The sequence below is a fragment of the Heterodontus francisci genome, chromosome 13, assembly GCF_036365525.1.
Source record: "Heterodontus francisci isolate sHetFra1 chromosome 13, sHetFra1.hap1, whole genome shotgun sequence".
Lineage (NCBI taxonomy): Eukaryota > Metazoa > Chordata > Chondrichthyes > Heterodontiformes > Heterodontidae > Heterodontus > Heterodontus francisci.
In genome coordinates this window covers 114,145,047-114,165,960 of record NC_090383.1, presented here as the reverse complement: position 1 = coordinate 114,165,960, position 20,914 = coordinate 114,145,047, and the positions used below count along the sequence as shown (strand labels likewise).

The 20,914-nt window shown below is 44.1% G+C and overlaps 1 protein-coding gene across 3 annotated transcripts in view; it reads left to right on the top strand.

Moving 5' to 3' along the window:
- map3k21 (mitogen-activated protein kinase kinase kinase 21) overlaps positions 1 to 20,914 on the top strand; it is a 90,840-nt gene that overhangs the window by 51,289 nt on the left and 18,637 nt on the right. For all 3 annotated transcript variants that reach the window (XM_068045484.1, XM_068045482.1, XM_068045483.1), the window contains exons 2-4: positions 10,253 to 10,433; positions 12,832 to 12,980; positions 19,961 to 20,136. In XM_068045484.1, coding sequence (XP_067901585.1) covers positions 10,253 to 10,433; positions 12,832 to 12,980; positions 19,961 to 20,136 — 506 coding nt within the window. The remainder of the gene's footprint in view (positions 1 to 10,252; positions 10,434 to 12,831; positions 12,981 to 19,960; positions 20,137 to 20,914) is intronic.

Below are 20,914 nucleotides of genomic sequence, written 5' to 3'. Positions count from 1 at the left end.
TCCATCAGCGATCAAATTCCTCCTGAGATTTTGAGTGCTCACAGGTAGGTTGTGATGTGCAGTCAGTGCCATCTGATAGCATAGACTGCACACAACAGCTTTCTTTCTGCCAATCTGGACTGGATTTAAAACAAGGAGTGGCAGGGTCAGTATCTAAACAAACTGGACCACCCAGACCTCGCTGTATTGATAACTCTCTAATCTAAATGCAGTCAGTCTGTGTTTGTATGGAAACTGAGCTAAGTGCATGAGGTACTAGTGTCACTGATCTGGGAGGTAAGTTGCACATCTGGACTGAGTAGGAGATTTATGATGTGATTTTTTCCCCCTCTTATGTAGGCTATAATTTCATGGATAACTAAATGGTCTGTCACTAATACTAAGTATATTGGATAATCAGGAGTCATTTCACAGCAAATGTCTCATAATCAAGGGTGCAAAGCTACACTGTGAGCCAAAGTCCATTAACAATTGACATTCTGCTGGAAAAATATTTTCAGCATCTGAGGCAAAAAAGACACAAGCAGAGATTAGAAAGCTAGCCATAGAGTGGGACATTGGAAAACCATGAGAACCTGATGTAGAATTCTGGAAATACAGCAGGCTGTTGTTCATCTGTAACGTTGTTCTGAAATTCTCCTGAAATGTTAACCCGTCCTCTCTGTTTTACAAATGTGTATTTCCTGCAGTTTCTCATTCTGCTTCTGAACGCAGAGGCATTCCTGCCAGAACATATCCCCTTGTTATTCTGTGTCCTTCGAAACACTTTTTCTTGGATTTCTTTCAATTAAACTGAAGCCAGAAAGTGTAGCCATGCTGCCCCCACTCAGCAGAAGGCAGAATTGCAGATGCTTGTACAGTTTTGTATTTTTGACTACATTCATGCAAGGATTTTCATTTTATAATGCTTTCTCACCTCCCACCGAACTTGACACTGAATGAATTACCTTTTGAAGTGCATTTGGTGTTGTGTAGATAAATGATGTCCGTCGGTTTGTGCAAGGCAACGTGCAATGGACAGCAAATGAAATTAAGGATTAGCTGCACTCCATTCTATCAGGTCTAACCCCGACATTTTTATCAAACCTGCAGATAAGGGTGGTGCTGTTGTTGTCTGGCATACCGACCTCTACCTTGCAGAGGTTCAGCACCAACTCTCAAACACTTCTTCCTACCTCCCCCTGGACCATGACCCCACTACCGAGCATCAAGCTACTGACCTCATCTCCTCCGGAGATCTTCCCTCTACAGCTTCCAACCACATAGTCCCACAACCCCGGACAGCCTGCTTCTACCTCCTTCCCAAAATCCACACACAGGACTGTCCCAGCAGACCCATCATTTCAGCCTCCTCCTGCCCCGCTGAACTTATTTCTTCCTATCTTGACTCTATCTTTTCTCCCCGGTCCAGTCTCTTCCCACCTACATCCGTGACTCTTCTGACGCCCAGCGTCATTTTGACAATTTCCAGTTTCCTGGCCCTAATCGTCTCCTCTTTGCTATGGACGTCCAATCATTCTACACCTCCATCCCCCGCCAGGACGGTTTGAGGGCTCTCCCCTTCCTCCTTGAACAGAGGCCCAACCAGTCCCCATCCACCGCCACCCTCCTCCACCTGGCTGAACTTGCTCTCACATTGAATAACTTCTCCTTCAACTCCACTCACTTCCTTCAAGTAAAAGGTGTTGCTATGGGTACCCGCATGGGTCTGAGTTATGCCTATCTTTTTGTGGGATATGTCCTTGTTTCAATCCTACTCAGGCCCCCTCCCCCAACTCTTTTTCCGGTACATTGATGACTGTATTGGTGCTGTTTCCAACTCCTGCCCCAAACTGGAAAACATTATCAACTTTGCTTCCAAATTCCACCCTTCTCTCACATTTACATGGTCCATCTCCGACACTTCCCTTCTCTTCCTTGACTTCTCTGTCTCCATCTCTGGGGATAGGCTGTCTACTAATATTCATTATAATCCCACCAACTCCCACAGCTACCTGGACTACATTTCTTCACACCCTGCCTCCTGTAAGGACTCCATTCCATTCTCCCAGTTTCTCCATCTCTGACACATCTGCTCTGATGATGCTATCTTCCACAACAGTGCATCTGATATGTCTTTTTCCTCAACGGAGGATTCCCTCCACTGTGGTTGACAGGGCCCTCAACCGTGTCCGACCCATTTCCCACACTGCTGCCCTCACCCCTTCCCCTCCCTCTCAGAACCGTGACAGGGTTCCCCTTGACCTCACTTTCCACCCCACCAGCCTCCACATCCAAAGGACCATCCTCCGCTACATCTAGCATGATGCCACCACGAAACGCATCATCCCCCTCCCCTCCCTTGTCAGCATTTCGAAGGAATCATTCCCTCCGCAACATCCTAGTCCACTCCTCCATTACCCCCGACACCTTGCCCCTTCCCACGCAATCGCGCGAGGTGTCATACTTGCCCTTTTACCTCCTCTCCTCACTATCCAAAGTCCCAAATACTCCTTTCAGGTGAAGTAGCGATTTACTTGTATTTCTTTCAATTTAGTATACTGTATTCGCTGCTCAGAATGCAGTCTCCTCTACATTGGAAAGACCAAATGCGGCACACCTTCGCTCAGTCTGAAAACGTGACCCCGAATTTCCTGTCGCTTACCATTTCAACACCCTACTGCTATCATGCCCTCAACTCTGTCCTGGGCTTGCTGCAGTGTATCAGTGAACATCAATGCAAGCTCGAGGAACAGCTTCTCATTTACCGATTAGGCACGCTACAGCCTACTGGACTGAACATTGAGTTCAATAATTTCAGAGCATGACTGGCCCCTTTTTTATTTTTAGTTTATTTTTATTTTATTTTAGTTTGTTTCATTTTTTATTGTGCCTGCCCACTTTTTTTTTCATGTTTGTGTCATTTAACATCCTCTCTGCACTAACGCTTTGTCTTTCACCACACTATTAACACACTCTTTGCTCCATGACCTCCTTGTCAGTTATTTTCTGTGACCCTCTGTCCTATCAACACCTTCCCTTTTGTTATCTTTTGCCCCACCCCCCTTTTGTTTGCTTAAAACCTATTACGTTTCTAACCTTTGCCAGTTCTGATGAAAGGTTACTGACCTGAAACATTAACTCTGCTTCTCTCTCCACAGATGCTGCCAGACCTGAGTATTTCCAACATTTTTTGTTTTTATTTCAGATTTCCAACATCTGCAGTGTTTTGCTTTTATTAAAGAAATGGCTAAACTGTTTTGGTATTGATTATTTTTAATAAAGGTCTCAATTGAAAATAGGTCATAGATAAAGACTTGCATTTATATAGCGTCTTTCATGTCCTCAGGACATCCCAAACCACTTCTTCACCAATGAATTGTTTTGATGTGCAAAGTCATTGTTTTGTGGGCAGACATGGCAGCCAATTTGCATGCACAAAAGTCCACTAGATGACATTGAGATAAGTGACCAGATATCTCTCTCAAACCTGTTTTGCTGATGTTGCATAAGGGAGGAATGTTGGTCAGGTCATTGGAAAACTCCTCCTCCTTGAAATATGCCTTGGGGTCTTTAACGTCCACTTAAACAAGCTGACAAGACCTTGGTTTAATATTCATCTGAAAGGTGGCATCTGTGACAGTACAGCACTCCTTAAGCAGCATACTGAAGTGTTGGCCTATATTATTGTGCTGAAGATTTGGACTTGAAACCACAACCATTCACTCTGAATTATGTTGACTTGAAAAGTGATCCTTTTCCATTCATTTCATGCCAGTTTGCTTCCATTGACTTGTCATTCTCTCCCTTGAAACTGAAAGCAATTGAAGGTTAAACTTGGGCATGCATACAAAACTGAGCTTGATAGTGATGCTAAAGTGGAGGAAGTACTGAGTTGAGTCCTCAGTAAACGGTGCGACAGCTCCTATCAATGACCTGATTCCGAAACGAGGGAGGAAGGAGGTGTTTATTAAAAGGAAGAAAACTTTTTTTTTTCTCACCTTCTCTTAATGAATTAACTTTTTGAGGGTTTGACTCTACTGATCCTAGAATGAGTCAACTCCATGAAAGCAGAGAGGAAGAAAAACAGCGGCTGTTCAGTTGCCTTGCCTAAGAACCTATTTATGTATGAGTTTAGAAATCAAATTACATGACAACACGACCGCAGTGATTCTCTGGGCTGGCCTAGTGCTTTGTCTCTGATCTTGCACCTTTTTCTCAAGTTAATTCGAGGTGTTTTTTTTTTTAAATAGAGAAAATCCTGTATCCCGATTGATGCCTCCAATGTCTGACAGGCCAGTTGGAGGAGGCTGATTTGTCAAAAAGGGAACCTGGGTGATTTTCTGTGTGTCCCTGTTCTCAAAATCAGTCGTCTTAAAAAAAAAGCCTTACGGAAGACTAATATATAGATGCTGGTTTAATATCATTGGCCCAAAACCAGATCAAAATGAAAAGTATCTTGTTTTATTACCCCAAGAAAAGTGTTAAGTGGTGGCACACAATTTTCAGAAATACTTCAGAAACTATCAGCGATCAGCTATCATTCTCATTCTTCGGAAACTCTTGTGATCAACTGTCATTCTGTCATTAGTCTCAAACTACTAACTAAATATTTTGAGATTCAACAACATTCTGGGATAGATTTCGAAACTGACCTCAATGGTGTTGAATCCTGAGATAAGTGTTACAATACAGATGTTGTTTGCAGTTTAGACATCGGTAAGTGGGAGCCAGGAGCGATGTTGATCTGGGAAGATCGATAAAAATGAGAGATTAACTTGTTTGGTTCTGCTGTTGACAGATTGCACCATTATCAGACATGCACTTTACCTTTGAACACGTTTTAAGTTGCTAATTCTGGGAACGACTTTGTCTTTTGGCACTTCTGCACAAAATATGACTCCTGCTGTAAAACTGTGGAGAATTTTAGCTCCATTTTTTTTTTGGGGGGTGGGAAACTGTACTTCTGGTGCAATTAAAAGGAACTTGGACCTTGCAGTACATAGGTGAACATACGAATTAGGAGCAGCAGTAGGCCATTCGGTCCCTTGAACAAAGAAAATTACAGCACAGGAACAGGCCCTTCGGCCCTCCAAGCCTGCGCCGATCCAGATCCTCTATCTAAACATGTTGCCTATTTTCTAAGGGTCTGTATCTCTTTTCTTACTGCCCATTCATGTATCTGTCTAGATACATCTTAAAAGACGCCATCGTGCCCGCATCTACCACCTCCGCTGGCAACGCGTTCCAGGCACCCACCACCCTCTGCGTAAAGAACTTTCCACGCATATCCCCCCTAAACTTTTCCCCTTTCACTTTGAACTCGTGTCCTCTAGTAATTGAATCCCCCACTCTGGGGAAAAAGCATCTTGCTATCCACCCTGTCTATACCTCTCATGATTTTGTACACCTCAATCAGGTCCCCCCCTCAACCTCCGTCTTTCTAATGAAAATAATCCTAATCTACTCAACCTCTCTTCATAGCTAGTGCCCTCCATACCAGGCAACATCCTGGTGAACCTTCTCTGCACCCTCTCCAAAGCATCCACATCCTTTTGGTAATGTGGCGACCAGAACTGCACGCAGTATTCCAAATGTGGCCGAACCAAAGTCCTATACAACTGTAACATGACCTGCCAACTCTTGTACTCAATACCCCGTCCGATGAAGGAAAGCATGCCGTATGCCTTCTTGACCACTCTATTGACCTGCGTTGCCACCTTCAGGGAACAGTGGACCTGAACACCCAAATCTCTCTGGACATCAATTTTCCCCAGGACTTTTCCATTTACTGTATAGTTCACTCTTGAATTGGATCTTCCAAAATGCATCACCTCACATTTTCCCTGATTGAACTCCATCTGCCATTTCTCTGCCCAAATCTCCAATCTATCTATATTCTGCTGTATTCTCTGACAGTCCCCTTCACTATCTGCTACTCCACCAATCTTAGCGTCGTCTGCAAACTTGCTAATCAGTCCACCTATACTTTCCTCCAAATCATTAATGTATATCACAAACAACAGTGGTCCCGGCACGGATCCCTGTGGAACACCACTGGTCACACGTCTCCATTTTGAGAAACTCCCTTCTACTGCTACTCTCTGTCTCCTGTTGCCCAGCCAGTTCTTTATCCATCTAGCTAGTACACCTTGGACCCCATGCGCCTTCACTTTCTCCATCAGCCTGCCATGGGGAACCTTATCAAACGCCTTACTGAAGTCCATGTATATGACATCGACAGCCCTTCCCTCATCAATCAACTTTGTCACTTCCTCAAAGAATTCTATTAAGTTGGTAAGACATGACCTTCCCTGCACAAAACCATGTTGCCTATTACTGATAAGCCCATTTTCTTCCAAATGGGAATAGATCCTATCCTTCAGTATCTTCTCCAGCAGCTTCCCTACCACTGACGTCAGGCTCACCGGTCTATAATTACCTGGATTATCCCTGCTACCCTTCTTAAACAAGGGGACAACATTAGCAATTCTCCAGTCCTCCGGGACCTCACCCGTGTTTAAGGATGTTGCAAAGATATCTGTTAAGGCCCCAGCTATTTCCTCTCTCGCTTCCCTCAGTAACCTGGGATAGATCCCATCCGGATCTGGGGACTTGTCCACCTTAATGCCCTTTAGAATACCCAACACTTCCTCCCTCCTTATGCCGACTTGACCTAGAGTAATCAAACATCTGTTCCTAACCTCAACATCCGTCATGTCCCTCTCCTCGGTGAATACCGATGCAAAGTACTCGTGGAACCTGCTCCACCATTCAGTAAGATAATGGCTGATTTTTTAAAAATTCATTAACGGGATGTGGGCGTCGCTGGCCAGGCCAGCATTTATTGCCCATCCCTAATTGCCCTTGAGAAGGTGGTGGTGAGCTGCCTTCTTGAACCGCTGCAGTCCATGTGGGGTAGGTAGACCCACAGTGCTGTTAGGAAGGGAGTTCCAGGATTTTGACCCAGCGACAGTGAACGAACGGCGATATAGTTCCAAGTCAGGGTGGTGTGTGACTTGGAGGGGAACTTGCAGGTGGTGGTGTTCCCATGTATTTGCTGCCCTTGTCCTTCTAGGTGGTAGAGGTCGCGGGTTTGGAAGGTGCTGTCGAAGGAGCCTTGGTGCATTGCGGCAGTGCATCTTTGGTGGTGGAGGGAGTGAATGTTTGTAGATGGTGTGCCAATCAAGCGGGCCGCTTTGTCCTGGATGGTGTCGAGCTTATTGAGTGTTGTTGGAGCTGCACCCATCCAGGCAAGTGGAGAGTATTCCATCACACTCCTGACTTGTGCCTTGTGGATGGTGGACAGGCTTTGGGGAGTCAGGAGGTGAGTTACTCGCCTCGGGATTCCTAGCCTCTGACCTGCTCTTGTAGCCACGGTATTTATATGGCTACTCCAGTTCAGTTTTCGGTCAATGGTAGCCCCTAGGATGTTGTTAGTGTGGGATTCAGCGATGGTAATGCCGTTGAATGTCAAGGGGAGATGGTTAGATTCTCTTTTGTTGGAGATGGTCATTGCCTGGCACTTGTGTGGCGCGAATGTTACTTGCCACTTATCAGCCCAAGCCTGGATATTGTCCAGGTCTTGCTGCATTTCTGCACAGACTGCTTCAGTATCTGAGGAGTTGCGAATGGTGCTGAACATTGTGCAATCATCAGCGAACATCCCCACTTCTGACCTTATGGTTGAAGGAAGGTCATTGATGAAGCAGCTGAAGATGGTTGGGCCTAGGACACTACCCTGAGGAACTCCTGCAGTGATGTCCTGGAGCTCAGATGATTGACCTCCAACAACCACAACCATCTTCCTTTGCGCTAGGTATGACTGCAGCCAGTGGAGGGTTTTCCCCCTTATTCCCATTGACCTCAGTTCTGCTAGGGCTCCTTGATGCCATACTCGGTCAAATGCTGCCTTGATGTCAAGGGCAGTCACTCTCACCTCACCTCTTGAGTTCAGCTCTTTTGTCCATGTTTGAACCAAGGCTGTAATGAGGTCAGGAGCTGAGTGGCCCTGGCGGAACCCAAACTGAGCATCACTGAGCAGGTTGTTGCTAAGCAAGTGCTGCTTGATGGCACTGTTGATGACACCTTCCATCACTTTACTGATGATTGAGAGTAGGCTAATGGGGCGGTAGTTGGCCGGGTTGGATTTGTCCTGCTTTTTGTGTACAGGACATACCTGGGCAATTTTCCACATTGCAGGGTAGATGCCAGTGTTGTAGCTGTACTGGAACAGCTTGGCTAGGGACGCGGCAAGTTCTGGAGCACAGGTCTTCAGTACTATTGCCAGAATATTGTCAGGGCCCATAGCTTTTGCAGTATCCAGTGCCTTCAGTCGTTTCTTGATATCACGTGGAGTGAATCGAATTGGCTGAAGTTTGGCATCTGTGATGCTGGGGACTTCAGGAGGAGGCCGAGATGAATCATCAACTCAGCACTTCTGGCTGAAGATCGTTGCAAATGCTTCAGCCTTATCTTTCGCACTGATGTGCTGGGCTCCCCCATCATTGAGGATGGGGATATTTGTGGAGCCACCTCCTCCAGTTAGTTGTTTAATTGTCCACCACCATTCACGGCTGGATGTGGCAGGACTGCAGAGCTTAGATCTGATCCGTTGGTTATAGGATCGCTTAGCTCTGTCTATCGCATGCTGCTTACGCAGTTTGGCATGCAAGTAGTCCTGGGTTGTAGCTTCACCAGGTTGACACCTCATTTTGAGGTATGTCAGGTACTGCTCCTGGCATGCCCTCCTGCACTCTTCATTGAACCAGGGTTGGTCTCCTGGCTTGATGGTAATGGTAGAGTGGGGGATATGCCGGGCCATGAGGTTACAGATTGTGGTTGAGTACAATTCTGCTGCTGCTGATGGCCCACAGCGCCTCATGGATGCCCAGTTTTGCATTGCTAGATCCGTTCGAAATCTATCCCATTCATGACGGTGATAGTGCCACACAACACGATGGACGGTATCCTCGATGTGAAGGCGGGACTTCGTCTCCACATGTTTGTGTTTTGAATTCCACAATCCCACCTACCCCAGATAACCTTTGATTCGCTTGCCTAACAAGAATCTATCTACCTCTGCCTTAAAAACATTCAATGACACCTCTCCACTGCCTTCTGAGGCAGAGTTCCAAAGTCGCACAGCCCTCAGAAAAAAAATACATACTCCAGTGTTTCAAGTTGAAGTGTTTAGCAAGCCCAAGTGCTGGTAGGAATGCATTTGTTAGGATGTCTTCTTCGAAACTTCAAGTATTTATATGCAAATATGTATTTTTGTGAAGCTTGTACATTTTTGTTACACTACTTGTGGGATCAGGTAGATTACATTTTAAGTTCTTTGGTGTAGGTATGTTTGCACTGGAGTCTGCATGTCTGATCCCCTCTGTTCAACTTCAGGTAGAACTTCATTTCTACTTTAGCATCATTACAGCACAAGTAAGACTTGGAACTGGCACTTGTTTACTGTTTTTAAAAAAAAACACCCGATGTTCAAATGTGCATCCTATTAAATAGTTTGGTATTGTAATTTGGTGTGTGCTGCAATAGGATTATATCTGCTGAGAATTCAGTTTTTTATTTTGGATCTCAGAAGCCCACCTTCAAGCTGTAGAGACCAGAAATTCCTTTGAGTGCTCTAGGTGGCTTCTCTGCTCCAGGTCATTGGTGGTAGTGGTGGTGGGAGCATCAGATAGGATTCCTGCTCCAGATATCTTGTGAGCCCAGCTGGAAGGTGCTGATGTGCGGCCATCAGATGAGGGCAGTATTGGGTTCAGCTTTGATGATCACAGTGTTGACATTCATTTGTTTAGACCCAGAATAGGCATTTGACTGAGGTACCCAGAAGGTTGTAGGTGGCGCAAGAGTCTATCACCTTGGAGAGAACCACAGAATAATACCCTTTTTCCCCTATTCTGCCTCAAAGAAAATATGGGCCATATTTAAAAGATTTGTCACCATCCTGAAAATCCATTAAAGTTTATTACACATAATGGCCTGGTCAGTGGTCTATGGAACTGTGAGTTGTAATGGGGCTGGTACAAGCTGTGGCTTTTGCAGGGATATTTGTGCACTTAAAAACTGTTTCATTCTGGTGGTAATATTGATCATAAAATGTAGAGGTGTTCTATGGATTTGTTTCAGACCATACAAACAAGTGTGCTACCTTGAATAGAGTGCAGGCAAGCTTTAGAATTTATCTTGGAAAGAGACAGCGAGGTTAAAAACTTATATGGTTTTGCTTATGCTACCCTTCATATTTTTCCCTCTCCAGTTTTGTTACTTGAGAAGATTGAAAATGATGATATAGCTAACAAGACACTGAAGATCACAGACTTTGGCTTGGCCAGGGAGTGGCACAAAACGACAAAGATGAGTGCTGCAGGAACCTACGCTTGGATGGCACCTGAAGTTATCAAATCTTCCATGTTTTCCAAAGGCAGTGATGTCTGGAGGTAGGCATGCTCTTGTACTGTCTAATGCTGAACTCAGGATTTTCTTTTACTCGTTCATGGGATGTGAGCATTGCTGGCAAGGCCTGCGTTTACTGCCCATTCCTGATTGTCCTTGAGAAGGTAGTGATGAACTGCTGCCTTGAGCTGCTGCAGTCCATCTGGTGCGGGTATGCCCACTGCACTGTTAGGAAGGGAGTTCCAGGTTTTTGACCCAGTGGCAGTGAAGGAGCAGTGATACATTTCCAAGTCAGGATGGTGTGTGACTTGGAGGGGAATTTGCAGATGATAGTGTTCCCATGTGTCTGCTGCCCTTGTCATTCTAGGTGGTTGCAGCCACGGGTTTGGAAGGTACTGCAGTTTACAAAGTACTTTACGCTACTCTTGTGATCACAGAATTAATTTTGAGCCAGTACGCAGGTTTGATATCTGCTTCCCTTTTCCATTCGCCCTTTCCCCCGTTCTCTCTCCTGAGGCCACTGTAGGGACAGTATATAGACAGTGGACAGTAACACAAGGGGCAGGAGGCAGCTTTGTCCGGCCAAACGGGTGAGTGCTGAAGTGGAACAATGAGAAAGGAAAAGCAGGGGAAAAGGAAAAACAAACTGTCTGGCAGCTGCTGGAAAAGAGCAAATGGATGAGTTACTGAAGCAAGAAAATATCTTCAAAGAAGAATTCCATGATAAAGTATGCCCAAATTTGCTGGCGTACTTCTTACGTTATTAGTGGTGCCTTTGTAATTGACTCCTATAGTAGTGTCAAATGGGTAGCACTATTTGCCTAATGTAGGCAGTATTAGTAGTGGAGATTGAATTGCCAGGCTATTTAACTTTGGAGAGGCCATCACAGCTGATCCCAGTCCCTTTTGCATGTTTCCAGGAGGATTCACTGGATAGCAGTCATTCAACAAGTTATTTGGCACAGTGGAAATATCCTGTGACAGATTGAGTGTCTAAACCTGCTTGCTACCTATTGTGCAGTTTGCTTACTTGCATTAAATGTCTAGGAGGCAGTGAAAGTATTGGTTTCTGACAATGTGAGTAATAAAAGTTTACTTCCCCAAGAGTCAGTGATGAGAATAAATATCTTCCTTACCAAGAAGTAGCAAGTCCAGTCGTCACACTGAAACTTGCTGCAATTGAGATCAATTAATTGGAGCATAAATGGATAATTGAGTGAAGTCCATTTGTGAGTCATATAGACATCGAAGGGATTGATTGTAACCTCCTGGAGGCACAGTACATTGTGTGGATGGGAGCACAAAGGTACATATACTAAGCAAGTGGGCAAAATTGTGTTAGCTGGACTCAACAGGGTGAAGTGTAAGATCATCTACTTTGGATCTGAGAAAGACAAATCGGACTTTTTTTTTAATGGTGAGGGACTAGGAGCTGTGGAGGAACAAAGGGATTTAGATGTCTACGTACACGCCACTCAAAAACTAGTCCACAGGTTAAAAAGTCATCAAAAAGGCTAATGGAGCATTGGCCTTAATAAGAACATAAGAAATGGGAACATCAATACGATCATGGTTGATCTTAGACCTCCAGTGCACCTTTCCGCATTATCCCTTAATTCCCTTAGTTATCCACCTCCGTGAGATGGATCCAGATCTTATTTCCAGAATGTCGTCCTCTGCATCTGTGAGTCGTACTATTTTTGGCAATGCATCCCCAGTCCTATCTGTCTGTCTTCTGTTTTGTACTCTGTTCTCCTACAAGGGGTGAATAAAAAGACCTGCAAGTGACTGATGACAATCTTGTGATGCTTGATTTGGAAAGAGCCTTGATCAGATTCCATCTGGAATACGACGTTCAGTTTTGAGTACCGCACCTCAAGAAAGATTAGCTTTGTAGGGGGATCCGCGCAGATTTGCTAGAATGAAAAAGGGGCTGAAAGGGTCAAATTCTAAGGACAGGTTGCATAAACCTTGTTTCTGTTCTCTCGGGTTTAGAAGATTGTGGGGTGATACAATCAGGGAATTTAAAATGTTAAAAGGATTTGATAAGGTAGATACAGAAAAGCTAAATCCTCTGATGGGGGAATCCAGAATAAGGGGGCATGTAGTTTAAGCTTAGAGCTGTGCTGTTCAGAGGTCAATTCAGGAAGCATTTTTTCACACAAAGGGTAGTGGAAATCCAGAATTGTTTTTCCCCTCCTTTCCCACCCAAAAGGCTTTGGATTCTGTGTCTTTTGAAATTTTCACGAATAAGATCGATAGATTTTTGTTGGGTAAAGGTATCCAGGAATATGGAGCAAAGGTGGGTAAATAAAGTTGAGGTCCAGATTAGCCACGATCTAATTGAATGGCAAAACAGGCTCAAGGGGCTGAATGGTTTCCCCCTGTTCTTGTGTTCCTATTGTCAATGTTTAAGTTTGGTGTCTGCTCTTTTGCGTGCAGCTATGGAGTGTTGCTGTGGGAGTTACTGACGGGAGAAGTCCCTTATCGTGGAATTGATGGCCTTGCAGTAGCATATGGAGTAGCTGTCAACAAATTAACCCTGCCTATTCCATCTACATGTCCTGAGCCATTCACCAAGCTGATGGAAGGTAAGGACAGGGTCTTGTAAAATAAACTGTTTGAAAGAATAGACCTTTTTTTTTGCAGATAATTCATTCTATGAATTATTTAAAGTCAATAACACTGATTCATGAGTGAAAATCTTCTGCATAGTTTTTTTATCTCTGAATTCACATTCATTCAACGTGAAATATTTGTAGCCAATGTAATTTAAGCAGTAATGCATTCACATACTACGCCAACTGAATCCAGTGTTGGTTGCTGCAGAAGGTGAGGGATAACTCAGCGCATACTCTTAATACCCTTTCCTATCCTGAGTGGTGTGAAACAGGGCTGTGTTCTCGCACCCACACTTTTTGGGATTTTCTTCTCCCTGCTGCTTTCACATGCGTTCAAATCCTCTGAAGAAGGAATTTTCCTCCACACAAGATCAGGGGGCAGGTTGTTCAACCTTGCCCGTCTAAGAGCGAAGTCCAAAGTACGGAAAGTCCTCATCAGAGAACTCCTCTTTGCTGACGATGCTGCTTTAACATCTCACACTGAAGAATGCCTGCAGAGTCTCATCGACAGGTTTGCGTCTGCCTGCAATGAATTTGGCCTAACCATCAGCCTCAAGAAAACGAACATCATGGGGCAGGATGTCAGAAATGCTCCATCCATCAATATTGGCGACCACGCTCTGGAAGTGGTTCAAGAGTTCACCTACCTAGGCTCAACTATCACCAGTAACCTGTCTCTAGATGCAGAAATCAACAAGCGCATGGGTAAGGCTTCCACTGCTATGTTCAGACTGGCCAAGAGAGTGTGGGAAAATGGCGCACTGACACGGAACACAAAAGTCCGAGTGTATCAGGCCTGTGTCCTCAGTACCTTGCTCTACGGCAGCGAGGCCTGGACAACGTATGCCAGCCAAGAGCGACGTCTCAATTCATTCCATCTTCGCTGCCTTCGGAGAATACTTGGCATCAGGTGGCAGGACTATATCTCCAACACAGAAGTCCTTGAAGCGGCCAACATCCCCAGCTTATACACACTACTGAGTCAGCGGCGCTTGAGATGGCTTGGCCATGTGAGCCGCATGGAAGATGGCAGGATCCCCAAAGACACATTGTACAGCGAGCTCGCCACTGGTATCAGACCCACCGGCCGTCCATGTCTCCGTTATAAAGACGTCTGCAAACGCGACATGAAATCGTGTGACATTGATCACAAGTCGTGGGAGTCAGTTGCCAGCATTCGCCAGAGCTGGCGGGCAGCCATAAAGACAGGGCTAAATTGTGGCGAGTCGAAGAGACTTAGTAGTTGGCAGGAAAAAAGACAGAGGCGCAAGGGGAGAGCCAACTGTGCAACAGCCCCAACAAACAAATTTCTCTGCAGCACCTGTGGAAGAGCCTGTCACTCCAGAATTGGCCTTTATAGCCACTCCAGGCGCTGCTTCACAAACCACTGACCACCTCCAGGCGCGTATCCATTGTCTCTCGAGATAAGGAGGCCCAAAAAGAAAAAAAAAAAGACTCTTAATAAATAAATCTACTCTGCTACTGGCTTAGGTCAGTTTATTAAATGTCAGTAGTGGTTATTTTCATGCTGTCACTTCCTTAACAACAAAAACCTTTGTGTGTGAGCGTTGGCAATAGTTTACCCTATTTGCTTTTTGACGTTTTTGTTGTTGACCTGTAGAGGGAAAAAAAATTAGTCATGGGATAACGTTCTGGATGGGTTTTTCCACTTCAAAGTCTCTCTGCTTTTATTACTTTTGGGCAGTAGACTTGGCCCTGTGGCTGGTCCAAGAAATTCAGATGGATGGGTAGGGAGCATTTTATAAGACACGAGTGCAGCTGACAGCGTGAAACTGCAGCTTAACCTTGCCGAGTATATAAGTCATTTTGCCAAGAAATGGATTGGTACTTCACATAATGGGTGTAAGTGAATATAATAAAGTATGGTGTGCTGTGTGTAATGGGAGTGAGAGGTAGATGTATTTCTGCTCTAGGGCAGTCACTTCATTGGCATTGCTAATCCTCTAAAGATATTCTCGTTCCCCTTTTTTGTCTGATGCTCATGATTTACCTTGTTTTTTCTTTTAACGCTTCAGTCTTGGTGATGCCTGCCCTGTGGGCATTGGTCCTTCATCTTAGTCTCTTAACTTTTAAAAAGAAAATTGCTTAAATTGGTTACCGTGCTCAGTTTATCACTTGGCAGTAGAATTAAAAGCATTTATAAGTCTGGTTCTGAAGTAATGTTGCATGACGTCTGGGTTTTTAAAAAAAAAAGTAGGCTTTTTGCAGCAATTCCTGTTCGTTTTTCTTCAAACTAAACTTAACATCTCCCTTGATCAAAGACTGCAAGGTGCTAATCCAGTTTAAGATTGGCACAGACTGTACATGTTGACATCTTGCTGGCATACAGTTCTATGGGTGGAAGAAACCCTCTGTTCTTTGTTCAAGTTTCCATTATTTGTGTGTGAACCTAGGCTATTCATGTATGGAAGTGGAGGAATTCCAGTCGATTACATCTTGTCCTCTTCCAATATTGCACACCACTTGTGGTAGGCATGGCTGGATAGGGTTCAGGAGCAGAGATCTGCTCTTCTCTTTTCCCCATGTTCCCTAATACACAGTTACTGGGCTCAAATGTAGTGCCTAGCTGTGATCAACACAGACCAGGGAGTGAATTTTGTCCTTCAACCTGCATTACAGCTAGATAGCAAGAAAATTATCCAATTTCCAGCTAGTTTTCAATGTGTAAAACCACAGACGTCAATCTTATAATGTACAAAGGATTGCAATAAAATTTTGATTTGAACAGAACACTTACTGTTTTTATAGCTTTATTTGTGGACATGTTTTTTTTCTCTTTGCTCATTATGTAAAACTGACCAACCCAATTCTCTTGGAGAGCTGCTAAGTAAAAAAAAAAATACCAGGTGTAGCACGAATTCATGAAAAACAAAAGAATCACAGAATTGTTACAGTGCAGAAGGAGGCCATTCAGCCCATCGTGTCTGCACTGGCTCTCAAAGAGCAATTCACTTAGTGCCATTCCCCCATCTACTCCCCTTAACCCTGCACATTCTTCCTTCTCATAGCAGTCTAATTCCCTTTTGAATGCTTCAGTTGAACCTGCCTCCACGTTCTCGGGCAATGCATTCTAGACCTTAGCCACTCACTGCATGAAAAAATTTTTCCTCATGTCACTTTTGCTTCTCTTACCCATTACTTTAAATCTGTGCCCCCTCGATCCTTTCACGAGTGGGAACAGTTTCTCTTTATCTATTCTGTCTAGACCCTTCATGATTTTGAATACCTCTATCAAATCACCTCTCAGCCTTCTCTTCAAGGAAAACGGTACCAACTTCTCCGATCTATCTTTTTTAACTGAAGTTCTTCATCTCTGGAACTATTCTTGTGAATCTTTTCTGCACTCTCTCCAATGCCCTCACATCTTTCCTGAAGTGTGGCATCCAGAACTGAATGCAATACTCCAGCTGCGGCCGAACTAGTGTCTTATATAAGTTTAGTTTAGTTTAGTGATACAGCACTGAAACAGGCCCTTCGGCCCACTGAGTCTGTGCCGACCATCAACCACCCATTTATACTAATCCTACACTAATTCCATATCCCTACCACATCCCCACGTTTCCCTACCACCTACCTATACTAGGGGCAATTTATAATGGCCAATTTACCTACCAACCTGCAAGTCTTTTGGCTTGTGGGAGGAAACCGGAGCACCCGGAGAAAACCCACGCAGACACAGGGAGAACTTGCAAACTCCGCACAGGCAGTACCCAGAATCGAACCCGGGTCCCTGGAGCTGTGAGGCTGCGGTGCTAACCACTGTGCCGCCCTTTTGCAGTTCTATACCATCCTCACATTTCACAATGCTTCCAATTTCGTATCACCTACAAATTTTGAAATTGAGCCCTGTACACCAAGGTCTAGGTCATTAATATATATCAAGAAAAGCAAGGGTCCCAACACTGATCCCTGGGGAACTCCATTACAGACCTTCCTGCAGACCGATAAACATCCACTAACCACTTTTCTTGGTTTCCTGTCACTCAGCCAGTTCCATATCCATGTGGCTACCGTCCCTTTTATTCCATGAGCTATAACTTTGCTCGCAAGTCTGTTGTGTGGCACTGTATCAAATACCTTTTGAAAGTCCATGTACACCACAACAACTGCACTGCCCTCATCATCCTTTTCTGTTACCATCTCAAAAAACTCCAGCAAGTTAGTTAAACATGATTTTCACTTAAGAAATCCATGCTGGCTTTCTTTAATTAACCCGCATTTGTCCATGTGACTGTTAATTTTGTCCCAAATTATTCCTTCTAGAAGTTTCCCCACAACCAAAGTTAAAATGACTGGCCTGCAGTTGCTGGGCTTATCTTTACACCCTTTTTTGAGCAATGGTGTAATGTTTGCAATACTCCAGTCTTCCGGCACCACCCCTGAGTCTAAGGAAGATTGAAAGATTATGACCAGTGCCTCTGCGCTTTCCACCCTTACTTCCCTCAGTATCCTTGAATACAGTTCCTCTGGTCCTGGTGCTTTATCCACTTTAAGTACTGACAACCTATCTAATACGTCCTCCTTATCAATTTTCAACCCTTCTAGTGTCTGAATTACCTCCCCTTTCACCATTGCCTGGATTGCATCATCTTCCTTGGTAAAGACAGATGCAAAGTGTTCATTTAATACCTCAGCTATGCCCTCTGCCTCCATGCGTAAATCCCCTTTTTGGTCTCTAATCGGCCCCACTCCTCAATTTACCACGCCATTTATTATTTATACATCTGTAGAAAACTTTGGGATTCCCTTTAATGTTAGCTGCCAGTCTCTTTTCATGCTCTCTCTTTGCTTCTCTTATTTGCTTTTTAATTTCCCCTCTGGTCCTTCTATATTCAGCCTGGTTCTCAATAGTATTTTCTACCTGACATCTGTCATTAGCGCACTTTTTTTTTCTTTATCTTAATCTCTACCTCTTTTGTCATCCAGGGAGCTCTGGATTTGTTTACCCTACCTTTCCCCTTCTAGGGAAGATGTCTTGACTGTGCCCGAACTTTGAAGGTAGCCCATTGTTCAGCTGCCATTTTTCCTGTCAACTTTTGACTCCAATTTATTCGCTCCAGTTCTGTTCTTTTCTTAACCTATTGAAGTTGGCTTTTCCCCAGTTAATTATGGAAAAAGACAGTGATCACTGTCCCCTAAATGATCTCCTACTGATACTTCATCCACTTGGCCCACCTCATTCCCAAGAACCAGGTCTAACAGTGCCTCCTTTCTCATTGGACTAGAAACATACTGCTATAGAAAGTTTTCCTGAGCACACACTAGGAACTCTTGCCCCTCATTTCCCTTTTACACTACTACTATCCCAGTATATATTTGGATAATTAAAGTCCCCCATAATAACTACTCTATAACTTTTGCACCTCTCTATAATTTCCTTACAAATTTGTTCCTCCACATCCTTCCCACTTGGTGGCCTATAGACAGCACCACACAATGTAACTGCACCTTTTTTGTTCCTTTAGCTCTAGCCAAATTGATTCTGTCCACGACCCCTTCCTCTGGGGCATCCTTTTTCTCCAGCACTGCAATGCTCTCTTAATCAATATCGCCACCCCTCCCCCTTTTTTCCCTTTTCCTGTCTTTCCTGAACACCTTGTATCCAGGAATGTTCAATACCAGTCTTGCCCTTCTTTGAGCCAGGTCTCTGTTATAGCCACAATATCATATTTCCACATGTCAATCTGCACCTGTAACTCACCAATCTTATTAACAACACTCTGTGCATGCACATACATGCACATTAACCCTGATTTAGACTTTATTACCTTCTCCCTTAATCTGACCCCACCTAATAACGTACTATTCTCTACTCTGGTGCTATCTATCTCTCCTACTTTTCCTCTCTGATATTTCCTGCTGCTTCCCACACCCCTGTCAAGTGTAACCCTCTCCAGTAGCATTAGCAAATCGCCCTGCACGGAAATTTGTCCCAGCTATGTTCAGATGCAACCCATCTGGCCTGTATAGGTCCCACCTTCTCCAGAACTGGTCCCAGTGTCCCAGAAATCTAAAGCCCTCCCTCCTACACCATCTTTCCAGTCACGCATTCATCTGCACTATCCTCCTATTTCTACACTCACTTGTGCGTGATAATGGGAGTAATCCAGAGATTACTACTTTTGAAGTCCTGCTTGCTAATTTCTTACCTAGCTCAGTAAATTCTTTCTGCAGGACCACATCCCTCTTTTAGGAACTAGGTTTGAGTCATGGTCTGTGCTGCAATAGTTCTTAGTTAGGCAGCAGTCAGAATGCTACAGTAGACTTCAGCGCTAGACTTCCAGTGCAAGGAGCTGTCCCTGACTGAGTGTTGCAGACTGCCACATTCCACAGTCCAGGGCTACTTGCTGAGGGATGCGTTTGGTGTAGCTGCCACCAAGTCTTAATAAGGAAAGGCCATGATTTAGAATCCTCCCACCGTTGTAAACTGAGGGGCTGGAACCAATATAAAACCTCTCGGGCTGTATGTATCAGGAAATGTTTAAAGTAAATGTCGATGCAATCCGCACTGTAAATGAAGTGAGGCACCCTAGAGTGCTGTATTTAACCGAATTGACCTGCATTGCGCTATGTTAACTGCAGCATTTGGGTTGTACTATAATGCGCCTTAAATTTTATGATTTTATTTTTGGGAACAAAAGCATCTGGACTGAAGAGGAAAAGAGAGCGCTAGGATTCTCGCTCCTGATTTGTTTTCCAGTGACCCCTGTGGGACTTGAGCCTGATTGTCACGCCCTCCATATTTAATAGCCTGACAATGAGCACTGCCTAGCCTCATGTGAAGTGACCACTTGGGGAACATTCTAGAGGGTTGTCATTGACTGCGGAGCCTAACTCGTTCATGTTTTCAGCAGAACTGGGGAGAAAATTAGAGGGAAGATAACAGTAAATAAAAGTTTGTGTTTCAATAATCCTGTTGCACCTTTCAGAGTGCTGGGACCAGGATCCTCACATCCGTCCAACTTTTGCTACCATTTTGGAGCAGCTCACTGCTATTGAGGCGACAGTCATAACTGATTTGCCCCAAGAGTCCTTTCACTCCATGCAAGATGATTGGAAGTTGGAAATACAGCAGATGTTTAATGAGCTGCGGACAAAGGAAAAAGTGAGTCTGGGTTTTTTCCTACATTGAAAGTACAGTTTTTACAAATCTTGTTATCTTAGATGGATTTAGCTCTAGTAACAAGGCAGACTGGAACACATGGTCTCAATTGACCTTTGAATATTTGCTGAGAGATCACTATTGTCAGAAGTACTGTTCTTCAGATGAGTGTCTGTGGCCTTTTTGCCTGTTCTGTTGAGGTGGACATTGAGACACCCCTATTTAAGGATGAGCAAGAAATTTTCCCAGAGTCCTGTCCAATATTTGTTCTGCAACCAGCACCAACAGAGAAAATTCAGGCTAACCAGTCAGTCACCTCATGTCATATAAATGTGAAGCTTAATCTAAAAAAAAAATTCACTGAACCATAATTATACTTTACTGGTCAAAAACACATAACCATCCTGCTTACAGTTTTGATATGTTGGAACAATTTGTCTGGATTCAGTAATTTTTTTTTGATCACTTAAAAGTCAGAACAAGTTTATATCCTGGTTTTGGTGCATACTGTGTAAGGTACAAGCTGAAAACTGTTACTAGGACATAATCTGTAATGTTAAAAGGGTGGTCTCTAATAGCAGAAAGGATGGCCTAACATCTTGAGGGCCTACATCCTAAATACACTGATGCCTTGCGTCTTGCTCATCTCATTTTGAAGGTGACGTCTGACAGCTCAATTCAAAAATAAACTATCTTCATAGTAGTTAGAAAATTCCCACACTCCCTTGTTTGTCGTCTGTCTTGTAGCCCAGGTTGTAATTTGGGGATGGGGACCACAGAG